The sequence below is a fragment of the Tenebrio molitor genome, chromosome 1, assembly GCF_963966145.1.
Source record: "Tenebrio molitor chromosome 1, icTenMoli1.1, whole genome shotgun sequence".
In the NCBI taxonomy this organism is placed as follows: domain Eukaryota; kingdom Metazoa; phylum Arthropoda; class Insecta; order Coleoptera; family Tenebrionidae; genus Tenebrio; species Tenebrio molitor.
In genome coordinates, this window is record NC_091046.1 from 23,709,506 (window position 1) to 23,736,938 (window position 27,433).

Consider the following 27,433-nt stretch of genomic DNA (forward strand, 5'->3'; position numbering starts at 1 on the left):
TTGCGCCAGTACTACTAATTGTGCTACCTGAGATTGATTTAAGGGCATTTTTACACTCTCTGTTTGATTGGTTTTTTAAAAACATTTTTACCTGATGTTTGTTGCTCCCGAATTTGGTATGTCAAAAATTACGTCGATATAATAATCAAAAGTTACAAAAAAATGTACATTTGTTCATGGTATTTTTTTCTGAGCAAATATTCTTAAGGCCAATTCTCGAGAGATTTTTTTTTAGTTTCTGTGATAATTAAAATAGTGTATCTTTTGTTCTTTTTTGCTTGTTTTTTTTTCCTTTGGTTAATATGTTTAATGCAATAAATACTTGAAACTTTTGGAAAAATACAACTTCGCCGAACGAACGCCTACTATTGCCCATTCGGTAAATTGTTAGTACATACATACTTGCTTTTTTTCATTGCCATTCCCACGAGCCTCTATTTGAACATGTAGTAAATGTTAGAGCATGCAATGATAATAAACTTTTTTGCATTCAAATAATCGTACAGAATATTTTCACTCTGACTTCACCTAGTACTTAAGAATTCTTAACATCATCATAAGTGTAGTTATTATGAGGCCTACCCTGCCTTGATCTTCGTTGAAATTTAAGTACTTAGAAAAAACTTTGTTAAAATTCATATTACCAGTAGTAGACACTTTTCTTTAAGTAGCCATTATTTTCAAAAAGATTTGAAAGTCGTTCGCAACATTGTTCCGTCGTAAGCCAATATTTAAAATCATAATACTTACATCTCATTGACATTTTATTGGACAATTAAAATATTAAATTTTAAAATACCAGTTAATACGATTGTGTTTTAATAAGGTCTTTTGTTAAAATTTCGACTTTTAGTTAAATGGTTTAAATGCGAAATGTTGTTATTCTTTGCTGATATAGGATGGATCTGTATAAGTTTTCGATTAACAACAAAATAATGTGTTTTTTACGAAAATTATAAAAGTAATACTGTACATGCGGTTACACATTAATAGTTCAGGTGGTATCTTGTTTGCAAAGCATTTCATTCGTATCGTTAAATTAAAGAGTGTTGAGTAGTATGTATGTTAATAATTCTTATTATTCTGTGTGTAAAAGCTTTTAGTTGTGAATGCTGTAATGATGATCACCGGAAGACGAATTGTTGACATTAATTGCAATATTTTATTGTGCTGATATCATTGGGTGTTAAAAAGTGTGTAGGTTCTCATAGCGTATAAACATTGTCCAAACTATGAAGTAAGCCAGCCTAGGCGCGTGCTGGGAATTCTTTCTGAACAACTATTTGGTTATTGAAATGGAACACTTTATCTTAAATTAGAGTGCGCGCACTGACGACTTTTTAGTCGAACCAATTTCAATTTGATATATGTTCTATTTTTAAGTTGATCACATTGTTGTCCATTGCAATAGAACTGACAGACTGGCAATTATTACTGGCAATTTATTACTTACAGAGAACTTCTCGACGGGAATGATTTCCTAGATGTCGAATAATGAAGAAATGAGCCTCTCTTTAATGCAAATTTGCAAACATAGTGACTCTCGGCTCCGGTTGAATGATTTTCAGTGGGTAGAAATATTATTTTCTTGAATTTGATGATGCATGCGAGTTCTACTTTAATGTGAACGGTATTGATAGATATTTTAATATTTATTTCTAACTCAGTTCTGTATCAGCTTTCTGATCAATCAAAAACCAAAGGCTAAATGGAATGTGAAAACTATGGAGAAAAAATGGCAAATTTTTTTCCAAATCTGTCCATTTACATACAGCAAAATGGCTGAAAACTTTGCAAATTTTCATAATTCCCTTTATATTTTGTGCTACATTTTTTTCTTGTGTTTGAATAAATATAGTTTTTGCATTGCAATTTACGTATGTGGAATTGTATTAAAATCATAAGCAAAAAATGAAACATTTTCTACGAAAATATCTAATTTTTAGATTTTTGTGTGAATGCAAAAATTAGGTCTAACCTAAAAATATGTAACAATAATAATCATAATTATGTTTTTTGCAGCAAGACTGCCCCAATGGTCGCTTGACCCCAGCAAAATTTGTAGACATGTATAAGATGTTCTTCCCGTCTGGAAATGCAGAAGAATTTTGTGATCACGTCTTTAGGACTTTCGACATGGACAAAAATGGCTACATCGATTTTAAGGTTTGTCAGTCTTTTGTGAAATTATTTAGTAGTGATGCTTGAAAATTCATGTTTTGTTATACTTACGTAAGTCGTTTTCCTGTGAGTAGGTTACTGTATTACAAACATCTTCGTAGTTAACCTGGTTTAAATAATTAGTAGTCACAAAAACAAGTATTGTAACAATGAATACTTTGTCTGCTGAGCTAATTAATTATTCATCATTTGAAAGTGTATTTGTTGTGCATTAATTTCTTTTTTGTCGTGATAGAAAAACAGAATTTGATTATTAGCAATAGTCGCAGAAAAGGTAGGAAAGAAAAATGCTTTTTAGTTTACACAAATGCTCATATTTTACACTGAGATTTGAATCAGTTAAATATATAATTTTGTTGAGTGCGTATATTATTCGAAGCTTACAATTTTTTCATCCTTAATTGTATCGAATTTACTAAGAAGTTAATCTGATGTTTAGGTCGATTGTAAGATAGGAAAGAAGTGTATTTATCTCTAAAGGGGTGAAAATTGAAATATGACATTTGAGATGTTTTTTATTTATGAAAATTTGAAAATCCTAATTTTTGCGTGAATGCTCCTATAGTCCATGTAATACCCCAAGTCATTAAAATATCCTTTTCTAACAAAAATTTTGGATAAAACGGACAACTACAGCAAAAAAACGTATCTCTGTTGATTAATTGAATCGTGTTGTTTTATACAGGGTTATTCACGAGATGGGTATTTCTGAATTTCTTTTTACCGCAACCCATTATACACATTGCAACAATATCTTGATTTCAAATTTTGAAAATAATCATAACTGAATCCACGATGGCTCTTAGTTCTGTCTCTTTGACGTTGAAGCAAAAAATCTTTGTCAATTCGAAAAATGTATTTTTTCTAATTTTGACATATAAAGTGACACTTTTCAAAATTAATTGACGTTGGGAAACGTCACACTTTTCGTAACTGGTTACGAAAAGTAAAATCTTTCCTAACTGGTTAGGAAAAATTTATTGTATCATCAATTTGCCACTGTCATATTTTTTGTTTTTAAGCAAAATAACCGTGCCTACTTACCTACTTGATATTTTAACACAATAATAATTTATTATTAATGAAATTCATTACTTCGTTTAACGTTTGAAGAAACTTTTTTTTGTCAAAATTAGAAAAAATCTTGTATGTAACACTTTAGGAAATGCAATTTTGTGTAACTCGTGTGATTTTGCGGGATCTCGCTGCGCTCGTCCCGCAAATATTCCACTCGTTACACAAAATAACGCATTTCCTAACTGGTTACATAAATAGCTATTTTCTAATTTTGACATATAAAGTGACACTTTTCAAAATTAATTGACGTTTGGAAACGTCACACTTTTTGTAACTGGTTACGAAAAGTAAAATCTTTCCTAACTGGTTAGGAAAAATTTATTGTATCACCAGTTGACACTGTCATATTTTTTGTTTTTAAGCAAAATAACGGTGCCTACTTACCTACTTGATATTTTAACACAATAATAATTTATTATTAATGAAATTCATTACCTCGTTTAACGTTTGAAGAAACTTTTTTTTTGTCAAAATTAGAAAAAATCTTGTATGTAACCAGTTAGGAAATGCAATTTTGTGTAACTCGTGTGATTTTGCGGGATCTCGCTGCGCTCGTCCCGCAAATATTCCACTGGTTACACAAAATAACACCTTTTACATTAACTTAATTTGTTAATTTATTTGTTGAATTTTGATTAAATACAGGTTATCTGCCAATCTGACATTTCTCACAAATCTATTCAACTTACTTTGATTTCTAATTTAAAAGAAATAACACATTTGATTTAGTAGTTACTGCCATTGGTATTGTTGGTTACGGCAAATAAAAATTCGGAAGTACCCCTCTCGTGAATAACCCTGTATAATATCATGCGTAACATATTATCATGCACATGAATTTTATAATTAAAAATATAAGCTTTCATTTTACTGACTTGGGGTATTACATGGACTATACCTTGTTTTTTTTTTTTTTTAATATCCATTGAATTACGTATGTAATCACGTATCAAAGTACATACATATAAAAAATATATTTTGATTCTTTCATTTTATAATCAGTTGTTTTGTTAGTCATATTTTTTGACTGTATCAGTTACATAGCGTATATTTCTGTTTAAAATTTGTCTATTAAAGAACCCATTTTGAATAAAAAAGATCTTCAATCGTTCGACTTGGTAAATGTAAATTTCAACCTCTCTAGGCTGCAGTAAATTATTAAGACCGCCATTTATACACAGGAGTTCCTGTTAGCGATCGATGTAACGTCGAGCGGCACTCCAGAAGAAAAGCTGAAATGGGCTTTCCGCATGTATGATGTTGACGGTAATGGTGTAATCGATATTCAGGAAATGACCAAAATTGTGCAGGTAAGATTTATAACAATTAGAAATCCATAACTTCATTTGCTAACTTTTTTTTATCCAACTATGGACCTTGTTATGCTGCGTTAGTGCACTAGTTTTCCACTAACTGGTATCGTATGGGTTTTGACGGTGCATAGAACGGTTATCTTGCAGTTTATTTAAACAATTATTCTCTATATTCTCAATTGCAACCAGTTTGTCCTTTACTATTGATACCTATATGCGTCGTTGATATTTGATTACTGCATTTAATTTTTGCATTTTTTTTTCGGAATTAACAAGTCGTGTTATCGCTCATGTTATTCTGTTACGGTTTATTAAAACTGATGATTATCGAACTTTTAGGTGGTTTGAGCTGTTACATCATTCTAGGCAACATTTTGAGCGTGATTCGTGATCTCCAGTGACTGGTGGAATACATATAGTGAAATTTTTTTAATAAACAATTGTCAATGTCAAAATTAAGTAAAAAACCACTCTGTACCACCCCAAAATGTGCACATATGGACCAACTGTATAACAATTTGACACTAAATCATAGTTAAGGTTATGTTCATTTCACTTCCCGCACCTGTTTTCCGCGAAATTCATTTTCCAAACAAATTTAATGAGAAATCAGCGGAAATATTTTTCGAATTTGAAATAAAGTTTCGCTCGTCACGGCGCAGGCTCAGTTAGATTTAAAAAATGTGGACACTCAGTGTGACTAATCGTATTATCATGAAAATCACTGTTTGGCTCATACCAACATGATAACGTTTTGACAATTGTTTATTAGAAAATTTCAATTATATACAGGGTTATTCTAAATGATTGTAGTCGAAGTAGGCCATGCCCATGTTATTACGTTTTTGCCGCTTTCATGTGAACTGTCAGTTATGTCGCTGTCACTGTCATTTTGTAGGTGAAAAGTGCGGTGATGAGATTTTTATTTATTTTTGTTAAATTAACGATTGAATCCAGAAATATTGAGTTGTTCTACAATCAATTTTAAAAATATTGAGTTGTTTTGCATCCAATTTAACACATCATTTTGATGATTTTTTTATGTGGAGCGGCAACTATAAATTTTACATTCAGTTTTCACGCCTACTTCGACTACAATCATTTAGAATAACCCTGTATTTGTATGTAGTCTATCAGTAACGTAGAATGTTGTTCAGGGAATTTTATTATAGATTCGGTACACTCTTATATGCATATTTTTAAACAGCCTTTTCGACTGGCTGTGGAGGAAATTTAAGATGGGCACACATTTCTTTGTATACATAGATGTACATATTCCATTGGGCATTAATAAAAAACTTCTTCACTAATTAATTTCACTATATCCACAAATTCTCGTCAAATAAATTCGGCAACGCCGCATAAAGCATGTTGAAAACATATTTTGGATCTGTTGTGAAAAGTAAAAATTTGTCGTATGTCTAAATTTAACTCGGAGAGATTTTAAACTATTACATACTAAAATAGTGATAGCTCCTGAGTGACTTTACAGACTTTACTTATTCGATGAATGATGGTCTTGGTACATTGGGTCATGGCCTACTAAATCTGAACTGCGCTGCGCTTATTACGGCCGTAACAAAGCTCAGATTTTCAATGGAGCAATTGATTCCGCTAACCTCAAAAAATCTACCCTTAACCAACTCCATCTGTTAGCGAAATGGAAAAGAAAAATGTAATTTGAATTGAAATTATCCAATCACAATCACATAACGTGTTTATTTTGTTAGGTTAACACTTTCTATTTTGTAATTTTGACGCAAAATAAATTTTCACGAATACGTTTCATGAACGTAAGAATACCTAATAATTACAATAATCAAATTATGAAACATAATATTTAAATATAAAATGGAATTGCAAAATCTGAAAATGGATAGAGCACAGTAGAAAAATTAAAAGTAAAACTATCTATCTGCAGGAAGACAATACCTTTCTCGTAAGTTTATAATTTTACAACCTTCCTACTTGTGAGTTTATTCTGAATGGATTTCGTTTTTATCGTAATCTGTTTTTTTTTTATATAAACAAATGTTTAATTTTGGTTTCATTACTAATTGGATAATAAATTTTATCTTTGTGTTTATCACAGGTAAATATGAAATTCTGTATTAAATGTGGATGCAAAGTAGTAACCAGTGGTTGACAAGGATTTTTTGGAATTAAATATTATAAAATTTGTGTGGCAATATTAGCAAAGTTTTTTAAAAGCCCCACAAATTTACAGACCCCACGGTCTTGAAGCCAAACTAATCGTAACAAGGGTCCTGGAGTTGCTGTAAATAATAAAGAAGAGACATGTATCACAGTGAAATGTTTCATTTAGTTTTTTTTTTATAATTTTATTAATTTTGGATTTGGTTTGGAGGTTGCTGGGAATTTGAAAATAACTTGTTATTTTCTCCGCATGCAACACATTATTTTCCCATGTTAGTACTTCAACCGTGATGAAATTCAAGGAAATTTAAATTATTGTGGCAATTTAGTTGATTTGTAGTTTAATATCTTTAAAGAGATGGCGCTAGTTAAGGGTAGATTTTTTGAGGTTAGCCGAATCAATCATTCAGCTAGTTTGTTACGGCCGTAATAAGCGCAGCGCAGTTCAGATTTAGTAGGCCATGATTGGGTTTTACAGCACCAACTACTATATACAGGGTGATTCATCTTTTTCGCCGGTGGCAAAATTGACCTTAAAAATTATAATTTCGTTTTCATGTTTTGCAGACCTAATTTATTATTCATAAGGCACATAATATCAAAAAATGAAATTTATAAGTTCATTAGGTCAAATTTTTGCATTTTCTCAATTATTAGTTGTTTAATTTATTCAACCTTGTGGCATATGCACACTCAGGTATTTTCACACAATTTTACAATTTTAAATTAATTTTAGCATATGGTATTATTGAAATAAACGCATTTTGATATTCAAATTTGTATTTGCTTCATGATTTACGACATAATGTCCCAATATCTTAACAATAAGTTCTATTGGGGATCTTTATTGCCACCGCAGTGGGTCCTTTACAACTCTATTCGTAAAATCGAACAAATTCAACTAAGCAGGTCAGTTTTACAGGGTAGTCATTGTTAAAGAAAACACTAAAAGTCAACGAGTACCAATAAAAGCAATTTTTCCATTAAAATCGATTTAATTCAAAAACTATCAAACATTTTTCGAACCGGGTTGCAGATATTGATTTTATACACCATTAGCCACATTCTGATGCAAAAATGTAAACATGAAAATTAAAAAAAAAACAGTTTTTTATATAAATATTTTATATAAATATCTGCTCATAAAAAAAACTTTTTTTGAAATAAATTATACCGGCCGAAAGTCAATTTTTCGACAAATCAAATCTGTAAATTTCATAAATTTTTCTCAATCCTTAAGGGTCATTTTGCCACCGGCGGTAAAAGATGAATCACCCTGTATATTTACAACAGCTCGCTGTATACTAACGCACGTAAATATTTCTATTTTAATTGTTCCCCTGTATATTTAATTGTCTTAAAATAAACATGATTTAAATAGTTTTTTTCCAACATCGATTATGAAAATGATACTTTCATCACTCAATTTAGTGAGGAAAATAGGCGTTTGCATCACTAGTGAGGAAAATTTATTTAACAATCTACTACCTACTTATTAATATAAAAATTTAAAACACTGTTATTTGCATTCATTGAAACTCCAGATCCGGAAGATTCAAAAAATAGGGGAGTAAAATAATTATAAAGAAATTTAAAATTGAGACTGATTTTCATAAGCGATGTTGGAGAAAATAGTATACACAATTCGTGATCAAAGTGCGATTTTTCAACTCGCAATACTATCCTCACTCGCTGACGCTCGAGAGTATATCATGTATTGCTCGTTGAAAAATCAGGCACTTTCATCACTTATAGTGTGATATACTATTTCCAAGGGTTGATCTGCGATATAGTCCTGTAATGAACTTTTTCAAGGTATAATTGTCCAATTTACTGAAAGAAATATTTGCGAAAACAAAAGGATTGCTAAGATGTGTACAAAAATCCTGATAATTTATACAAGGATGTAGCTGCAAAAGCCGTGTTAAATTTTTGAAATCACCAATAACCCAAGAAGTATACTTATGCCCAGTTGCACCACACTATTTAATATTACTTAAAAGGTTATTAATTTTTGACATTGTTTAAAATTTCATTTTACGTTGCACCGCACCTTAAAAACAATTTAATTATTATTAAATTTAAATAGCCAAATTTTGTTATTTAAATTAGTATTAAAATATAAGTTGACGTATATGACAGTATAATAAATTACGTAAATCTAATTTATCCACAATGAATTTATTATTTGATGACGTTGATATATTTGAAGATGATTTCGATATATTAGAAATTATCGATATCGGATTTCCTCGTTTGTACTGTGTTAGATCTGCTCATTTTCACGATATGGATGAATTTACATTCTACAGAAGATTTCGATTAACGAAACAAACATGTTTAAATTTATTTAGTTCCTCCTCCTGTTTTATAATGTTCTCGTCTTTCGACAGCCGCAATTTTTCTTGTAGTTTGGACTACGTTAAGGAAAAGTCTTCGAAGAGTTTTTTGAGTCTTGAGAAGAATTTAATTTTGAATCCCCTAATGCTAAAATACCATTAGGGGATTCAAAATTGAATTCTTCTGTAATTCTCTTGCAACATGCATCGGTTTTATTGTTGGAAACAATATTTTTATATTTATGCACCAAGTTTAAAAGAGTGCTTTTTTCAAAAGGGGAAAAATTTGCCCCACGTTTTCATTTTTTTGATGCTTCCATTGTCGAAATTTGAAATATACCACCCAAATTGTAAATATATTACGCAAAAAAATGTCACTAGGCACCTTTTCGAATTAAAAAATCATTTATTAAAATATTAGTTAATACTCGTTCATTTTGTGATGGTGCAATAATATAATTATGTATTTAGGTATTTATTAAATTTAATACTACATTAGTTAATATTTATTAAACTGATATGTGGTGCAAACGGGCATTAGTTTTACACAGACTCATAACTACAGGGCTTGGTAGTAAATAATAATTGATAAAGTAGCCTCCTGTTGAGTATTGAACGCCCATGCCTTCATGTCATTTTTTTCATTGTAAGTGGATACAAAGTGCACCTCAAGTCGCAGACGTAATCATAAGAGAAAAGTCAAGTACAGAGGAGTAAAGAAACAACATAAAGTAACAGAGGAATAAATAACAATAAAAAGCAGAATATAGCAAAATATGGGGAACGAAAAAAGAATATCGAATGATAGGTTGGAAAATGAGCAAAAAACGAGCGTTTCAAAGGCCGACGAGTGCCAAAAAAAAGCCCAATTTACACACGAACGAGTTAAATATAACGTTTTTTGTTCGACGAGCCCCTTAAAGGCTCCAAATCCCTTAAAATCTTTAAATTTAGCTTGATGTCTCGTTTTCACAAGTTTTGACATTTATCAAAATCCGTTCACACAGGAGAAAATTCTCAAATTTTGAGTGTGGAACAAAAAAAGTAGTTATTTGACAAACAAAGGTGATAGTACACTGCGTATAGCCGTTTTGTTGTCGACTACCTCACCTAATTTTAGTATGAGTAGGATTTGTATGAAATTTTATTTCTTTCAATAAGGATTCAAAAAAGTCTTAAAACTGGAATTCACAAAATGAACCAACAATATAACCTTCTGAATGATTTTAAGTTTTATTCCACAATTAACCGAATCAAGTGTGGACAAGTTATATGCAAAAATACAGTTATAAGAAATTAACTTTGCATTTTCTGCACAAATTCTTCACTACGGAGAAGCCAGTTAAATTTATTAATTTTTTGAAGCGTAGATTATTAACTTAATAAACTACCACTGGTCAAATTTACACCTGAATTTTATTGAAAAAATGGTTTTAACCGCAAAATATTCATGACAGAGTAATATTTTTTAAACGAGAACGAAGAAAACGATAACTGGGTTCATACTAGGTGCCCCAAAATTCGCAGAAAACCTTAGCAGTACGTTGTTAGTAGTCATTAAATATCAGGTAAAAATGTTTTAAAAAGTCAATCATCTTTTTTGTAGAAGATATGGACTTATTCATTACACTAAATGTGGCAACATTTAAAAACATTCTATGTATCCCAGTAGCCTGCAAATATTTCATTTTTGTTGTATCCATAGAAATGAGCCATGTTGCCGTACGTTATTTGAGGTAAAATGAACATAAAATTACCTCTTGGAATTCTGGAATTAATGAAGAAAGTAATTGCAGACCTGATCATAATGGTTCAGAATTATTATGCCCCTGGCATAATAGTCAAAATCTTTTTTAATATTTAAAATAAATGAGATCAAAGCTGCAACCTTTGAGCCCCCATATCTTCAAATCTAAAAGGTATAGACTTTTTTTCTTATTTTTCTCATTATTTTCTAAGATGAGTTGACATTGTCCCATTGAGTTGTTGCGCGAATTTTGGGGCACCCAGTATATACCATTCACAACCTGTTTTATTTGAGTTTCGGAAAAAATTTTCTTCATCATCGCTGTTAATATGATTGAAGCTACACAACACGTTTGGAGATGTTTTGTTTTCTGTAGTCGCACCGGATCTTTTTTTTTTGTTAGTGTAATTGTAATACCTGGCAACAATAAAAAGACATGTAATATCTCGGTGTTTCTGAATTGTGAAAGGTATCTTACCAAGGACAATGACCAGCCTATTAGAACAAAACAGTGAATTAGGAAGAACATAAAGGAAATTTAAGGAAAAAAAAGGAATAAATGATTGTAATAAATGCAGGATGTACAATATGTTCAACAAAAAATGAAAGAAAAGGCAGAAAATGTGTTCCATAGCCATCGAAAGTATAATTTCTGAAAACTTGGGATGTAATTGAAGTTTTTACGTGAATTTAATTTAAAATATGGTTTTCACCCGAGAACAAAAAAGACAAAATCTCTTTTCAGAAATTGGAAAGAGGAAAAGGGTGATTGGATTTGCCACACATAATCTTGTTTGTTCTTTTCTTTTACTGAGCCGGCAAGTTGGTCCTTAACTCGTTAATTTTTGAGGTCCTAAAATACATGTACATACATATAACGTAGATGGTATTAGAAAACCGTATTTAAATGATTCACCATTCTGAGGGCTTTAAACGATACAGAAGAACATAATTTTGCTTTAAGCGCCATTTTCTCGCGCTTATGTCTGTGGGGAGGGTCTTCGTCGTTGTCCACAGCTACGCGAACCAGTGGATTGGGGTGATTTTCTACCTTGGCAAAAGTCTTGATTGCGGTTTCCTTCACCACCTCTTCCAGTTGAGACAGTTCCTTGGCCCAACGTCTTTCCTCCAAAAAATAGGATAAGTTAAACTCTGCTAAATAGGCTTCAGTTTCGGTAATGACCTCCTCGTTAGATGCGAATCTTTTTTCACCGAGTAATTTTTTCATTTTTGGAAATAGGAAGAAGTCGCAGGGGGCTAAATCTGGAGAATACGGTAGATGTGAAAGCAATTTACAGCTTAATTCCACCAATTTGGCTGCGGCAACGAGGGATCAGTGTCTTGGCGCATTGACTTGTTGGACAGCACTTTCTTCCTCGCCAAGTGGGGCCATTTTTCCTTCAATGCATCGTCAAATTTGCCCCATAATTGATCATAATACTGCCCTGTGATCGTTCTTCCCTTTTCCAAATAGTCGATGAAGATTATGCCTTTTGAATCCCAGAAAACGGTGGCCATGACCTTTCCGGCTGATGTAACTGTGTTTGCCTTCTTTGGTGCTTGTTTGCCGGGTGAAGTCCACTGTTTTGACTCTTCTTTCATTTCTGGCATGTAATGAATAATGATGGATCAAAGGTCAAAACACTGCTTCGAAATGGTCATTCGATTCCGCTTGTTGTCCACAGTCAGCAAACGCGGCACCCATCTTGCCGATAGCTTTGTCATACCCTAATATTCATGCACGATATTCTGCACAGGTTCAGATGAGATGCGTACGCACGGGTACTTATCAAAATCATACTCCCCTTGTACTATGACGGCCAAAAAATTTCGTCCGTCATTTTTCCGTCATTTCAAAAAAATCGGTGTAGTCCATTCCTTATTGTCATTATGATTGATCTTTTTACTTGTCACTTTTGAAAGTCAAGCAAAATGCCATCGGTATCAAATTTTAATAAAATTAAAATAGTAACTCTTGCACAAAGAGGAATGTCCCAAGCTGAGATTTCGATGGACCTTCGAATCCCTAAAAGTACAATTTCGTCCATTCCTCAAATCCTCAGAAATGGAGACAAAATGGAACTATTGAAAGACACCAAGACTCAGGGAGGCCTAGGACATCTACTGCAGAAGAAGATAATATGCTTCTCAATAGATTACGCAATAGTCCTTTTATGACGGCTCTTGAAGCGGTAAATACAAGCGGTTTCCCAGATTCCTTTAGAACCGCTCGCCGTCGTGTAAGAACAAGCGAGCTTAAGAACCATGTCGCGGCAAGAAAATTAAGCCTTACACCTATGCATAGGGAGGCCCGCATGGCATTTTGTTTGGACCATCTAGCAAGAGACGACGCTTTTTGGGCGCAAGTCATTTTTTCAGATGAAAAAGTGTTTCAGTCGTGTCCAAATGGCCGTCTAAGAGTCTAGAGACCAAGGAACTAACGATATGATGAACCGTATATCCAGACAATGGAAAGGATTGGTCGATTTTCGGCAAACATATGGGCATGGATTTCAGTAGATAGCCCCGGGGTAATGTTGCATGTAGAAGATCGGCTCAACAGTGATGTTTATGTTAGGATCCTGACGTGATGCTGCCTTCAGTTTCAAGAATTTTTCCGAATTTTAACTTAATATTTCAACAAGACAATTGTTCAGTGCATACAGGACATAGGGTAGCAGAATGGTTCAGGAATAATAACATAAACGTTCTCGATTGGCCGAGACGCAGTCCAGATTTGAACCCTATGGGGACTTTTGGTTCGTAATTTGCAACAGCGACAACAAGTGATTCGGAATAGGGCAGAACTTTTGACTGCGATTACTAATGCATGGCAATCATTACCTAGGAATTATCACCGAGATTTATGCCTCTCCATGTCGCGTCGTGTAAGGCGAGTTATAGACGTCAATGGAGCGATGATCAAGTATTAATTTTAAATTTCATTCATTTTATCTTTTGATTTAGCTACTTAAACAAAAATAATGTTCCACTTCCTTGTCTTTGCCTTAATGTTTTTCGTTTGATTTTTTTTAAACTGCGGCATACTCGTATAATTTCCACAGTTCTCTATTTGGTACTCCAAAAATAGTCGCAAGTCTGCCTTTAGTGCCACAAGCGTCGTGTGGTGATTGTGTAAGAGTGGAACTTGTCCTTTGTATTCTCAAAATTTGACTGATGGACTGAATGACAGATTGTCAAAATGACAATAAAATAACGATAAAAAAGCGAGGTTATGGGTGCTTAAGGGTAGTTTACACTTTATGTCAAGGCCTTGAAAGTGACGGACGAAATTTTTTGGCCGCAATAGTACTATCGCGGCCAAAATACTTTGGTCGTCACTTTTTGACACTTCAAATGTAAATCAAGTATTAATGTCAATATACATGGCAATTTCAAATTATTCTTGTCAAAAAAATGGCACCTTTAGTTTTTGATAAATATAGAATCGTCTTAATTGCTTCTGAAGGTTGTCTAAACCGCGATCATGTTGATCTTTTGCTTTTGAACCCTGTCTCCGCAGCTGGGATTTACCCCATCTGTATGACACTGATAGATTAAAATAATTTTGACAACAGTGAAAAATAAGGTTAAACACCCTAAAGCTTGCTTTACAATTGAATATCATTTATGTCACATTGACGACCAAAGTATTTTGGCCGCGATAGTACGTCAGCCTTCGGTCCAGGACGACTATTAGATATTTGTCTTCTGTCACGAGATGGGACTTCCAAACATGGTTACCTCCCTTACTGATTGTGCTGTCTCTCGGTCAATCTCTTGGTGAACAGAATAGTGCTGCATTTGGCAGCGATCACGTCTATTTTCCATAGACTGAAGCACTCCTCCAGGGTATCAACTGCGTGTTGCAGTTTCCGCGTGATGAATTCGGTACTGGAGTGCCTGACTAGAATTGCATGTCGTCCGCCTAGACGCCGTAGTGGAAGAAGCGTCTTGTTTTAGCGTCGGCACATCTGCTGTGAAAATAGAGAATAGGAATGGTGACCGGAACGAACCTTGGGGTACTCCCGCGGTAATCTTACGCTCCAATGACCTTATTTGAAATGCCTTGGCTACGTCCAGAAATAGGGCTCCCATGTGTCTTCTCCTGTTAAAACTGGTGGTAATCTTTTTGACCACTCTCAACTATTGGTCCGTTGTGGAGTGATGTTCCCTGAAACCGAATTGTTCGTTAGAAATAATGTTCCTGTTTCGATCAAAATTTGTCTCGGCACAGTAGATGAACACATAGACGTGGTTTAACAGGCGCAATCGGGTTCCTCCAGTAAAAACAGCGCCACAGGCCCGAACTCATAGAAGTGACAGTTTGCAGCACCGATTTTGGTTTCTACGCGTTACCAATCTATATGCTCATCTCAGATGTCGCCATTCTACTTGACTTTTCTAACTTATCTTTAGTATCGCTCTTAGTATAATCGACGCTACGCCACATGTTTTCAGAACTTTTGTAAACATAACCGCCCCACATCCTTTTTCTTTTTTGTTGAGATCATGTTAAATATAAGGTGACAATACTTCTACCAGAATTACCTCAAGAGTTAGAGCTTTATACGGAATATGTAACTAACCTATATGTATTTAAATCCGAAACTCGAAAGTGTTAACTTAGAACTTCTATTAGAAGGCACCCAACCCCACTAACTGAATGTAAAGGCGTGTTTAAGCTCGCTAAAATTAAAAAGAAACCTAAAAATAAGTGTTTTGTTCAGAAATATGAATAAGAAATTTCATCTTAATTATTATTTTGACTACTGGGCGTCCACGATGCTTCCGGTGTTATTCAAATAATATTTATTGTTACTGTTGAACTGTTAATTTAAGTTTTAAGGACAATAAAACAACTCCTTAATGGATGTTCGTCAGCTCAATTGTGTTATGATGTTTGAGAAGTTACTTCAGATCTCCTCAGAAGAAGGTGAAAGATTATCAAAATGAAAAAGGGGGCACGGTATCGTGGCCAAATTTATTTATCTTGCAGATATTTTTATCAATTTGTTGGACAATACTTTGGTTGTTTAGTTATAATTATTTCCATTGTTATACATATAGGTAATACTTGTTTTTCACAAAACACGTATCTTTTTGTTTATATTGTAATAAAAATATTTTTGTTAGAATCATTATTTCAAATGTATTTGTCGATTGCTTTATTTAAAATACCTACTTCCTAGCCATTACATGGAAACATCGAATCATCTTTAAGTTTATTTCCATGACTTTATTCACATATGAATTGAAAGTAATTTGAGAAGCAGAAATTAAACGAAACAAATTTGTAATATAAAACGTTTTTTTGTTGGACACTGTCAGAATTTGAGAATTTTCTCCTGCGTGAACGGATTTTGATAAATGTCACAACTTGTCAAAACGAAACGTCAAGCTCATTTTAAAGATGCTCATACCAAAAAAAGCCCAATTTACACACAAGTTCGTTAAATAAACTACTATTTTAAAAATAACTTTGAAATCACATATCTGTAATTATACACTGTCCTGTTGACAGCGATGCATACAGAAATCGCAAATTATCATTTTGGAAGATAGAAACGTTTATGTTTGGTATTCTTGTTGACTCAATTATTTTCTTAGCTTTATCTGAAATTTTAAATGCGCCATGTGATGCAATATTTTCTCAACAAGAAGCTAAAGTAAACTGTTCTTAAAAGCTGTGTTTAAATTGAGATTTGCCATTGTCTATATCAATAATATATACATTAATTCAGTACAGTCAAGCACTTTATATTTTATGTTTAATTTTTCTATACATGTTTTTGTTACAGTTTGACATTGTTTTGTTTTATAGGCTATATACGATATGTTGGGAGCCTGTTCGTCCAATAGGCCTGCAGATTCAGCCGAAGAAAGGGCAAAGAATATATTTGCCAAAATGGATGAAAACAACGACGGACAACTGACTCAAGACGAATTTCTGAAGGGATGTTTGCAAGATGAGGAGCTGTCAAAAATGTTAGCTCCTTAATGTGCGTCGTAAATTAGTGCGGAAATGTGTATTAAGCGATCAAGCCATTCACGTTTTCGCAACAAGAAAACTTTGAGTGACCAACTCTTGTCAGATCACGGGTACATTGTCACATATTTTCATATCGAGATCATCTGAGATTTGGTAGTTGCATGAGTTTTTAATCTATCACAATTTAATGTTTTCCTTTTCAGTTTTGAAACTTACCAGTTTTCACACTTTTACAGCGTTATATGGTATTACTTTATTACGGATTAAAGGCAGACAGATATGTTGTTTAAATTTTTTTGTGTGCGGTCTTTAATTATAATGAATTATTTAATTTAAAATGAGAACGTAAATTTTTATATATATAAAAATGACCAAGTAAATCAAAGTTAATTCACAGGGTGTTTGAATAAATAAACTAATATATATTTCTCATCAAGCGCAAAGTATTTGGTGCTACTAGTTTGACATATTTGACACTGTTGTAATATTTTTTTGGTAGATTTTTGAATGGTGACTGACAATCCAATAAGATAATAAATAATATGATAAATCATTGAACATGATTATATTAAAATATTGATTCAACAGTTAACTAACACCCTGTTTAAAAGACCAATTATAAAGTTTTTACTAATGTAAAAAACTAAAGTCAATTATCTGTAAAAGGTGTAGGTTATCCTTTTTAACGAAAAGCAAAGTAGGTAGGTAGTTTGTAACGATCGAAGTTTGTCGTCAGCCGCGTACTAGTTCGTGTTTCTCACGAGAATAATTTCATTGATTTGGTTGGAAACTGCCATATATTTTTATTCGTGAACAGTAAACTAGTTTGCGTGATTTTAATCCGTAATAAGAACCTACCACTGAAGGTTGTAAATGCAAAAATTCAAATATAATCAAAAGCTGATTTTCTACGAAAGGGATGCGTGTGTTTATGGTTACTATCTTATTTAAGTACTTTTCTGGATTACTTTTTTTTTTCAGAAATTGTAAGTTGAACTCATGAATCAGTTAATTGTTAAGACAATTTAACTTAGAGCTTATGTAGAAAAATCGCGTGCACAATCCGCACGTCGTGCTCAGCACGGCTTTATTGTATCGGTTCAAGTCAGTTTATAATGCTCGTTTAATAGATGTTTACAATATAAATGTACTTACCATTTTAAGCATATCATGAATGTAACTGTCCTTGTATAGCTGACCCAGCCGAATTTTTGGCGTTTGACAATTTCTGCTCTCTAGCAACGGCGATAAAACAGTCTGTGGATCAGAAACGTATATTTTGACGTAGGTATACGCGCGTTGAACTTTTGAGCACCTACCTCTTCTCTACTCTAAATTTCATTCCTGTGGGAACTGCGATCATGCTACGTTACGTCCTGACTATTCAGTATGTGAATATGTGTCCAATAAATGATATTAAGAAATATTTTGATATGAAAAGTTATAATTTTGTAGCTTATGAATATAATAACTCAATAGTTTTCGTATTATATGATTAAACTATATTATCTTTCTGAAAAAATATATAAAATATATCAATTTTTGATAGCCAATATAAATACTTGCTTAAACAACTATCATGTAATCTATTTATGTAGTAGGGCTGGGAATTTTTATTGTCATATCAATAGAAAATATTGTTGTATTTTATGTACTGTCGCGAGCAAAAAATTCTGGTCGTCAATGTAATTTCAAAATTTGGTTAGATTGTCACAAATTAAAATTTTTTCCCTGCCTGATTAGGCCCACGTCAACAAAGTGTCAAAAAATTAAATAATTAATGTCATACATGAGAATAGGTTATGATTTTACGATCATTTTACAATGGAGCATTTTCCATTGCGTCAAAACATGATTTTGACGACCAGTTTCTTTTTTTGTTCGCGACAGTACGTATTTCATATTTTAATATGAACATTACCAAAGCGGTCTAGCCCTATGCAGAGAACAAAAGTTACAGAAAACAAGTTCGTTCTGTTTACTAGAAATTGTGTTAACATTAATTTTTCTAAAACTTACCATTTTGACCCAGACTAGAATTGTTAATAATGATCCATAGTTAGGTTCACTTCTTTCTTACCTCCTTTTGTTAATGTATAGCAAAGAATTGCAAGCATATTTGTTTAGTTTTTGCATATCATGTTGTGTGTTCATTTAAATTTATCCTCAAAGTTGGCGTTGGAGAGTTGATTAAGAACGCACCACTCGTGTAAAAGCGTATATTTAAACAGCTGATATGTGATCATTTATCCGTATAGTGCGTTCATAATCGAGTCTTTAACGCCTACTTTGAGGATAAATTTAAATGAACGCACTACTATTATACTTATCACTATCAATAACCGCTGAAAGAAAGATGACTTATTTTTACTATAATTTTGTCAAATTAATTAAAGTTTGTCGAGATTAAATGGGAGCATAGTGCCATTACTGTTGCATTTTATATCAATATTACTTTTTTCTGTTTTAAAGTATACGTTGTATTTTGAATTTTGACTCAACAATTTCTAATTCAGTGCTATGCGTAATTATGTTGTTCTAGTGTTTTGACACTGTACAACAAATATACATATAAAGAGGTGTTAAAAAAGTGGTAATGTATCTGTTAATTTAACGTACTGAGGGCCGGTTGCACCAACGCCAGTTAAAGTTAACTGTGGGTTAAATTGCTTCGTTACTTTAGTTACCTCTTGTTATAACAATGTTTTCGTATATTTTAATCTGTAGTTAAATTTAACTCACGTTGATGCAACCGGCCCTTAGTCTTATTAAATGTTAGGTATAACCAAATAACATTATGATTGAGGAAGTGTATTATCTTTGTTATTTGTTGATAAACAGAATCTGCGTTAAATTTTAGCAGAAAATAAATTTTCAGGTGTTTCATGATTGACATCACAGAATAACTTTCTAGTCAAAACAGCTAGATAAGTTTGAACTTAAAATTATGATATTTATGTGTTGATTTTTTATCACTTGAGTGAAATATATAGTGTTTCAGTCGGTGGTTAACTTTTATCAAGCGCAGTTAACTGAAAATGTATCTTAGCAAAGAAACCAAAAATAGTTTCTAATTGAAAAACTAGTCCATATTCGCAGTTCACATTGGAAATTAGCCTCATATCTAACTAACCGAGTACTACAGAATAATGCACATTATCCTGTATTTATATACACGTAAATACTATCCAGTTTATAATCATGTACAAGTTTTACAAGAGATTATTTTTATTTATCATTATTGCATATGCATCGATTTGTCGCGTTATCACCGCAGATACTATCACGGTGGTGACTCTGACATCGGTGGATGCTAAGTATTTGTTTATGCTTTGATTTTGCGAATTATGTTTTTATGACTTCATGTCGAAACAACGTATCATCATGGCATATGTAACAGATGTGATACCTCGTTTACTGCATATTTGTGAAATTGTTGGTTAATTATCAATTAATTAATATTTTTCTACTTGCACATATTGTAATATGTACATAATATATTATTCTAGATGTTTAATATAATCAAGTTTGTAACGTATGCAGGAGGTTTTTCGTAAGCCTCTTGGATTCGAGTGTGTTTGTAGATGGGGTAATGATAACGAAGCCAGGAGCAGCTCTCCACGTAAATTGAATTATTTATATTAACACTTATTGGTGGCAGATATTCTTTAAATTTTTAACACAAGATATTATGATCATTAAATAATATACGTATTATTTGGCGAAGTTGTTGTTTTTGGAGTGTAAGGAGTGTGTGTGATATTGTGTGATTTAAGGGAGATGACGTTAACTCGGTGCAGGGAGCTGCAGTAAGCAGTTCGCGAGACTGGCCGACTCTAATCATGGGGAAACAGAATAGCAAGCTCAAACCGGAAGTGTTGGAAGATCTAAAACAGAACACAGAGTTTTCAGGTAAATACTTTTAAATCATATAATCTTATAGCGTATACTTTTTTTTATTGTTTAATATTATAAGGTATATGGTAATTATACCGGGTGATTCAGTTTGGTATTCGCGGCCCTACATCTTTTTTGTTTTAAGAAAAAAGTATAGCAAACCATATATATTTGTAAATCGCTTGTGAAACTACAATAGATGATGTTGTCAAATCTTCTCTACGATGACATATGTCAAAGTTAAGACAGTCAACTTTTTTTTTAAATAGTACACTACATTTCTTAGCCTATTCTTGTAAAGTTTTTTTTCTACATTTGAATGTGTAAAAAAAGTTGACACTTACATCAGAAAAAAATCGAGAAAAATAATAAAATATGATTTAATTTATTCGAAAGCGTTATTTTCTAAAAAGAGCTAGTAAGCCAAACATTTGTAAATTCGCATTATGTTGGTTCGCTGCATGTCACTATTTACAAGACAACCACGTAGCCAAAAAATAAAATGATTTGACCTTGTTTGTTTTCAAGCCTCGGGTGTGCCTCGGCCAGAAAACTGAGACTCGGACAAAATACCAAATCCATACTGAATTTACTATGCTAAATTCGCGTTATGTTGGTTCCCTGCATCTCACTATTTTAAGAATTACATAGCCAAAAAATAAAATTATTTGACAGTAAAATACCCGATCTGTCCTGAATTTACTTTATTCGAATATTAGAATTTACACTTATTCGAATTTTACATAGTCACCTATTCAAATATTCGAATATGTAATTCGAATACGATTCCCAAGACTCATCATGTCATTCATGCACTATCAAAATTCAACTATAAACATATTTTCATCGTGTATGAATTCAAAGCGGTATAGTCATGCATGAAGAAGTTAGGTTTCGAAGCCAGATGTTATATCATAGTTATTTATTTAAATGTAGGTTATAGCTTATAACATAGCTATTTATTTAAATGTAGGTACTTTAATAATTGACGCTATTAATGTCAAAATTCAATTGTCTCCATGGCTAACTAGCTTTTTTTTAAAAATAATACTTTCGAATAAATTAAATCATATTTTTTTTTTTTTCTCGATTTTTTCCTATTGCAAGTGTCAACTTTTTTTACACATTCAAATGTAGAAAAAAAAGCTTTACAAGAATAGACTAAGAAATGTATAATGTACTATTTAAAAAAAAAGTTGACTGTCTTAACTTTGACATATGTACAATCGCGGCCATCCAAAAGTGAACGATAGCTTGCGAAAATTTCCGTATTTTTCGTTAGATTAAATCAGGCTGTATTCATTGGCGTTCGTGCAGCAGGCGTTACTATTTTAATAATAAAAAGTTGTAATAATAAAAATGAGACTGAGAAGTAATTAATACATTATTAAAGTGAAAGTAAACTTTAGTAAAGAAACCTTTCCAACACCTATTCGCAATGGCCTCTTAAGCCTGTTTTCTTGCCAACCCCTCTTTATATTGAAGATGCAAGTCTTACTGCAATGTATAGCTAGTGCATTATCTCTTGACACGCGAGGTGCGCGGTGGGAGGAGTTTAGCAGGGAGAAGGAGAATTATCGGCAAAGATCGGTTCAGCAGCAATTCAACAATATCGTAGTACGGCGATTTTTTAGAACGGGTGGGAGCCGTTCGTGACTAGTCGTGTGAATTTAGTCTTCTGCGCAACTTTAACTCGCGTGTCAAGAGATAACGCACCAGCTTTAGTTCTCTCGCCACAGCAGCCAACGACCAATTTTCTTCTAGCTTTGCAATAGCCCTAGCTGTCTGCATCGGAGAGAGATGTGGCATTTAAAAAAAATAGTTTCCATAAATTTTTTATCGCTAGTGTCAAACTTTGACATTTTAGGACGTCTATGATTTAAAGTAAATATCAAACTATAAAAAAAAAAACGTTCACTTTTGGATGGCCGCGATAGTACGTCATCGTAGAGAAGATTTGACAACGTCATCTATTGTAGTTTCATAAGCGATTTACAAATATATATGGTTTGCTATACTTTTTTCTTAAAATAAAAAAGATATAGGGGCGCGAATACCAATCTGAATCATCCGGTATACTTGGTTATATTTTAATTGGCTGTGCTAATTGATGTTTAATAATAACATAAACGAAACCATAAACATAATATTATTCGTTATGAATTCTTATTTCGGTTCACTTGCAGCTGAGGTAATCAACGCAGCGTTTAATTTTGCTTAGAGGTAGATGAAAGAACGCCATGTCAACAGTTCACCGATCTACACATTCATATGGAGTAAAGAGACGTAGTCAAAAGAGACAAATTTTGCGAAATTTTTTAAATGTATTTTTGTTGAACACTCATGAATATAAGTAGGTTTTTCTAACAAAAGGTTTTTTCAAAAACAGTCATGATTTCCAAAGTTGTGGTAAATAAAACAACATGTTGTTTGGTTGATATGCTCCATTAAAGCGTTAGATTTTTACAAACTCGTTATCTCTGGACTTGGGTTAGTGTTGCAGAAGCGGAGTGGATGTGGTACATTCCGTAGTACAGAAAAATATAGAAAACTACAAGTTGACATTTTTGGACTGTGGTTGTTTTTGTTAAAAACTTTTCAATTGGTCCAGGTTTGCATGATCCTATATTAGCTTACATCATCGGTGGAATCACTTGCTGAAATAAAATAGTCTTCATTACATTCCCAATATGTCAATTTTGGTTGAATTTTTCATTAATTAAATTTTTACCATTACCTCTTCGCGGATTTTTCTCAGAAATTAATACTTAAGAGTTTTATCGAATTTATTCTGAACTTTACGAACGTACTGTATACGGTGTACAGTGTTTACCAAAATTTAATATCACGTAGCAATTTTTTATTCATTGATTTGGCAAACATTTTATTACTGGAATTGTGCTTGTCTGATATCCAGTAGTATTCCTCAAATTTGACTTATAGGAAAAAGTTGGTTTTAATGTGATTTTATGCGCATGTGCAATTTTTCAGAACAAAAAATTTAAAAAATTGCGCCAAGGTTGTTACCTTGCCTAGTATAGTTTTCCCATTTATAATTTGGTTTTATGGCAGTGCAATTGCAGTGCAATTATTAGGGGCTGGGGTTGTGGTTTTGGCAATAGTGAACATATTGTAACCTAGTCAGACAACAGACCTTCTTTTACAGTCCTAGGATTTATGGCGGTAGTTCCCTATTGTCGGGGTATTTAACTCCCTGACACCAGGGCTGGTAGTAAAACCAAATTATAAATGGGAAAACTATACTATATTATGTACTTAGAAAATTGGCTAAAAATGGAACGATTGCGAGTTTAAGATGTTTAAAGCTCAGATTTACCCTCTCATACATTTTCTGCTCATTTAACTTAATTTTGGAATTTGTTTTTTTTTTTATGGTAAAATTGTGCTTTTTTTTTGTCTATCACTATCAGACTTTTGAGACTTTTCTCCTGTGTGAACGGATTTTGATAAATGTTACAACTTGTCAAAACAAAAGCTCAAGATAATTTTAAAGATTTTAAGCGAAATCTACTATTTTATAATTTGCAATAGGCATAAAATCTGATTAGAATAAAGTTTTTCCTATAATATTTTTCGATATACAGGTGTCTCAAAAATGGCGCCCAATCTCTTAAGTGGTTAAGATATTTGAAGAGTAGAGTTAAATTTCGTTGTCATTTTTTTTTCCTTTGGCTAGTTCCCAAGTTACACAGACCTTAAAGTAAGCAAATGTGGCAACATCGGGTGGTATGCACAATCAACTAAACCAATTCTCCTTTGAGGTCTGTGTTGCAGCTGTTATTTTAGCGTATTTTGGTAGGTCATTACTCTAAAAAGAAGGACTTCCGTGTTGTTCCACTACTCAAAGAGGTCTTGGAAAAACTAAAACAATAAAGAAATTTATAATTCACCTGTAATAGTATATTTCAAACCAAGGTAAGAAAGTGCTTTCTTGCAGACCGCAGGCAAAGATTATAAACCGAGCCGCAGGCGAGGTTTGTAAGTGCCCAAGGTCTGCAAGGGCACTTTCTTAACAAGGTTTGAATACAATTTTTTTCCCTACCGGCACAACTTCGTTGAAAAAAGTAAAAAAAAAAAATGGTTATATTCCTGATTAAAACGAAAATTTTGAGAATTGAATAGTAGGCTGGGTTATTTGTTTAATTAACATGTCATCGCATTTGAAGATTTGACGTTTGTTCGAAAATTTGATATAAACAGAAGTTGTAGTACCTACCTAGCTTATCTGTTTATTTTCCAGATTATATGATTGATCTACCAACTTGCTTTATTGAATTGGCTTTCATTTATCAATAACTTATTTCACTTTTGACACTTTTGACATTTGTATTTTGGTACAGGTTTACCATAAACATTTCATGATTAACTTTCTTACCTTAGCGAGAAAGTTGAATTTTCTCACCTCAAATGAGATATCCACAGCCTACATTTCTAACCGGTAGGGAAAAAAATTGTTAATAAAGGAGATACAGATCGACCAGAACAGCTTGGCGAGTGACGCAGTGGACTGAAATCCCTCCCACTAGCGGAGCGCACTTGTCTGTTGGGTCTCGAAGTGTTTAGGTCGTGTACAAACGGGCGAAAATCAGTGCTTCAAGCTTCAAGTGAACAGCATGTCCGGGCTGTTTTGAGCTGATTTGCTTCATTGAGTGTACCGTACCTACCATAGCCATATCCTTGTCTTACAGAGACTCGCTCGTTTCCTCTTGTGCGCATCTCATACGCCAAGCTATTCTGGTCAAGCTGTACATCTCTTTGAAATCAGCATATTTACCAGACCTCTATTCTTTAAAACCCTTAGGAGATTGGGCGCCATTTTTGAGACACCTGTATTTAACCCACCTCAATTTTCTTTAGTCTAAATATTAAACAAACAGCGACAGTTGCTATCGTAACATTTTTGCGTAATGAATAAAAAAACATGATGCGTCCTTCTTCGCAAGCACTGTACGTTATACATATTATTAAATCTCAGCTATAGTAGTAATTTTGGGGTTATTAATTAATTTTTTCCAGATGCTGAAATTCAAGAATGGTATAAAGGATTCCTTAAGGACTGTCCTAGTGGTCACTTATCTGTTGATGAATTCAAAAAGATATACGGTAATTTTTTTCCTTATGGGGATGCAAGCAAATTTGCAGAACATGTGTTTCGTACTTTTGATGCAAATGGAGATGGAACCATTGATTTCCGGGAGTTCTTGTGTGCGTTATCCGTCACGTCTCGTGGTAAACTAGAACAGAAGCTCAAATGGGCGTTTTCAATGTACGACCTAGATGGTAATGGGTACATATCACGCCAAGAAATGCTCGAAATAGTCACGGTGAGAGATCATATTATGTACTTTACATATGGCAGCTCGAACAGAAAAATGACACAAGTGTAAAATGAGAATTTATTTTCCATATTGTTTTTGTAAAGAAATATGACTCGTTTTTTTTTTTTCGTTGGCGCACTTTATAAACCCTTAGCATGCCAGTTGAAAACAATGATTTTGCACTTCTCATTTCTGTTGGAATTGTAATAATTAATTAACGGTTCACTACGGTGTAGAAGAGATCACCGTAAACGTCAGAAAAATGCAAAAAAAATTCTATTGGACTTATGTATTTGCTGATTTGGCGGTCTTTGAAAGTGCCACTTAACAGGTCAACTATTTTGAAATATATGTATGAAATTGTCATGGCAGCTACCTGTCATCGTACATATTATCACAAAGTACAAGATCACTCACTACCAATATCTAATCTTGCATAATAGAGAATTTAGAAGCTTTGGAAATGGAAAAAATTGTTTTAAATCCACTAGGGTAACATTTCAAGGTAATGATGTACGAATATATCTTTGTTTACATTGTATTACCGTTAAAATTATACACATGAATTTAGCTGTTAAATTCAATTTATTAAAGGATACACAACCACATTACATTTATAAACCAGAAAGTTGTTTGGAAAATGACAATTACAAATTATATTTTAATCGCACAGTTTTAACTGACATTCACATTCAGCATAACAGACCAGACATTATTATTTTAAATAAACAACAAAAGCAAGCATATCTTTTAGATATGACTGTTCCAAATTTCCATAATATAACACAGACATATAACACAAAAATTAATAAATATTTAGAGCTCTCCATTGCTATGAGAAATCTATGGAGTTTAGAAAAAATTTCTATTTTACCACTTATAATTTCAGCAACGGGAATAGTACCGCAATCTCTTTTTAAAAATTTAAAAATTCTGGATTTAAAGAACACATTGGTAGTTGAAATTCAAAAAGGTATACATATTATTGTACTCATGTCATATCGTGAGGAAATTCCTTAACATTGACACAGAACACAATACACAACAAAGTCAAAATGCGGAGGCGAGACGCCGGTAATTATGTTGATAAGCACTGCACTATTACTTGATAGTAATATCCGTAATAGTGTATGTACTCCGGCAAAATTGCCGTGCCGCCGGGTGGCGGAGGGGTAGTTTTTATTGAATTTTTTTGTCGGAAACATTTTTTCCATATTTTTTAATGTACATTTAAACATCCTCGATAAGGTAGTAAGTAGTTTGTACGCCATTTTTGGGACACCCTGTATGTACAGGGTGTATCTAAACTGCTATTTGAATTTTTTACGAAAAAGCGTTTCAAATTGATTTAAAATTTGGAATAAATTGGCCATCAAAATGTAGACCCGCCT

The 27,433-nt window shown here is 32.9% G+C and overlaps 2 protein-coding genes and 1 long non-coding RNA gene across 6 annotated transcripts in view; 2 read left to right on the forward strand and 1 right to left on the reverse strand.

Moving 5' to 3' along the window:
• Positions 1-20,532, forward strand: part of LOC138123374 (neuronal calcium sensor 2) — a 46,416-nt gene extending 25,884 nt beyond the window's left edge. For 2 of the 3 annotated variants that reach the window (XM_069038071.1, XM_069038065.1), the window contains exons 3-5: positions 2,023-2,166; positions 4,440-4,568; positions 16,639-20,532. In XM_069038071.1, coding sequence (XP_068894172.1) covers positions 2,023-2,166; positions 4,440-4,568; positions 16,639-16,815 — 450 coding nt within the window. In that variant the 3' untranslated portion in view covers positions 16,816-20,532. The remainder of the gene's footprint in view (positions 1-2,022; positions 2,167-4,439; positions 4,569-16,638) is intronic. The other variant, XR_011156772.1, reaches the window with a different exon arrangement.
• Nca (neurocalcin homolog) overlaps positions 1-27,433 on the forward strand; it is a 101,475-nt gene that overhangs the window by 71,130 nt on the left and 2,912 nt on the right. The window contains exons 2-3 of one of the 2 annotated variants that reach the window (XM_069038030.1): positions 20,583-20,718; positions 25,741-26,048. In XM_069038030.1, the coding sequence (XP_068894131.1) occupies positions 20,649-20,718; positions 25,741-26,048 (378 nt within the window). In that variant the 5' untranslated portion in view covers positions 20,583-20,648. The remainder of the gene's footprint in view (positions 1-20,582; positions 20,719-25,740; positions 26,049-27,433) is intronic. The other variant, XM_069038037.1, reaches the window with a different exon arrangement.
• On the reverse strand, positions 23,093-24,558 carry LOC138123502 (uncharacterized). The gene is made up of 2 exons (XR_011156817.1): positions 24,419-24,558; positions 23,093-23,360 (listed from the first exon to the last, which is right to left on the reverse strand). It is a non-coding gene; the product is annotated as an uncharacterized lncRNA (long non-coding RNA).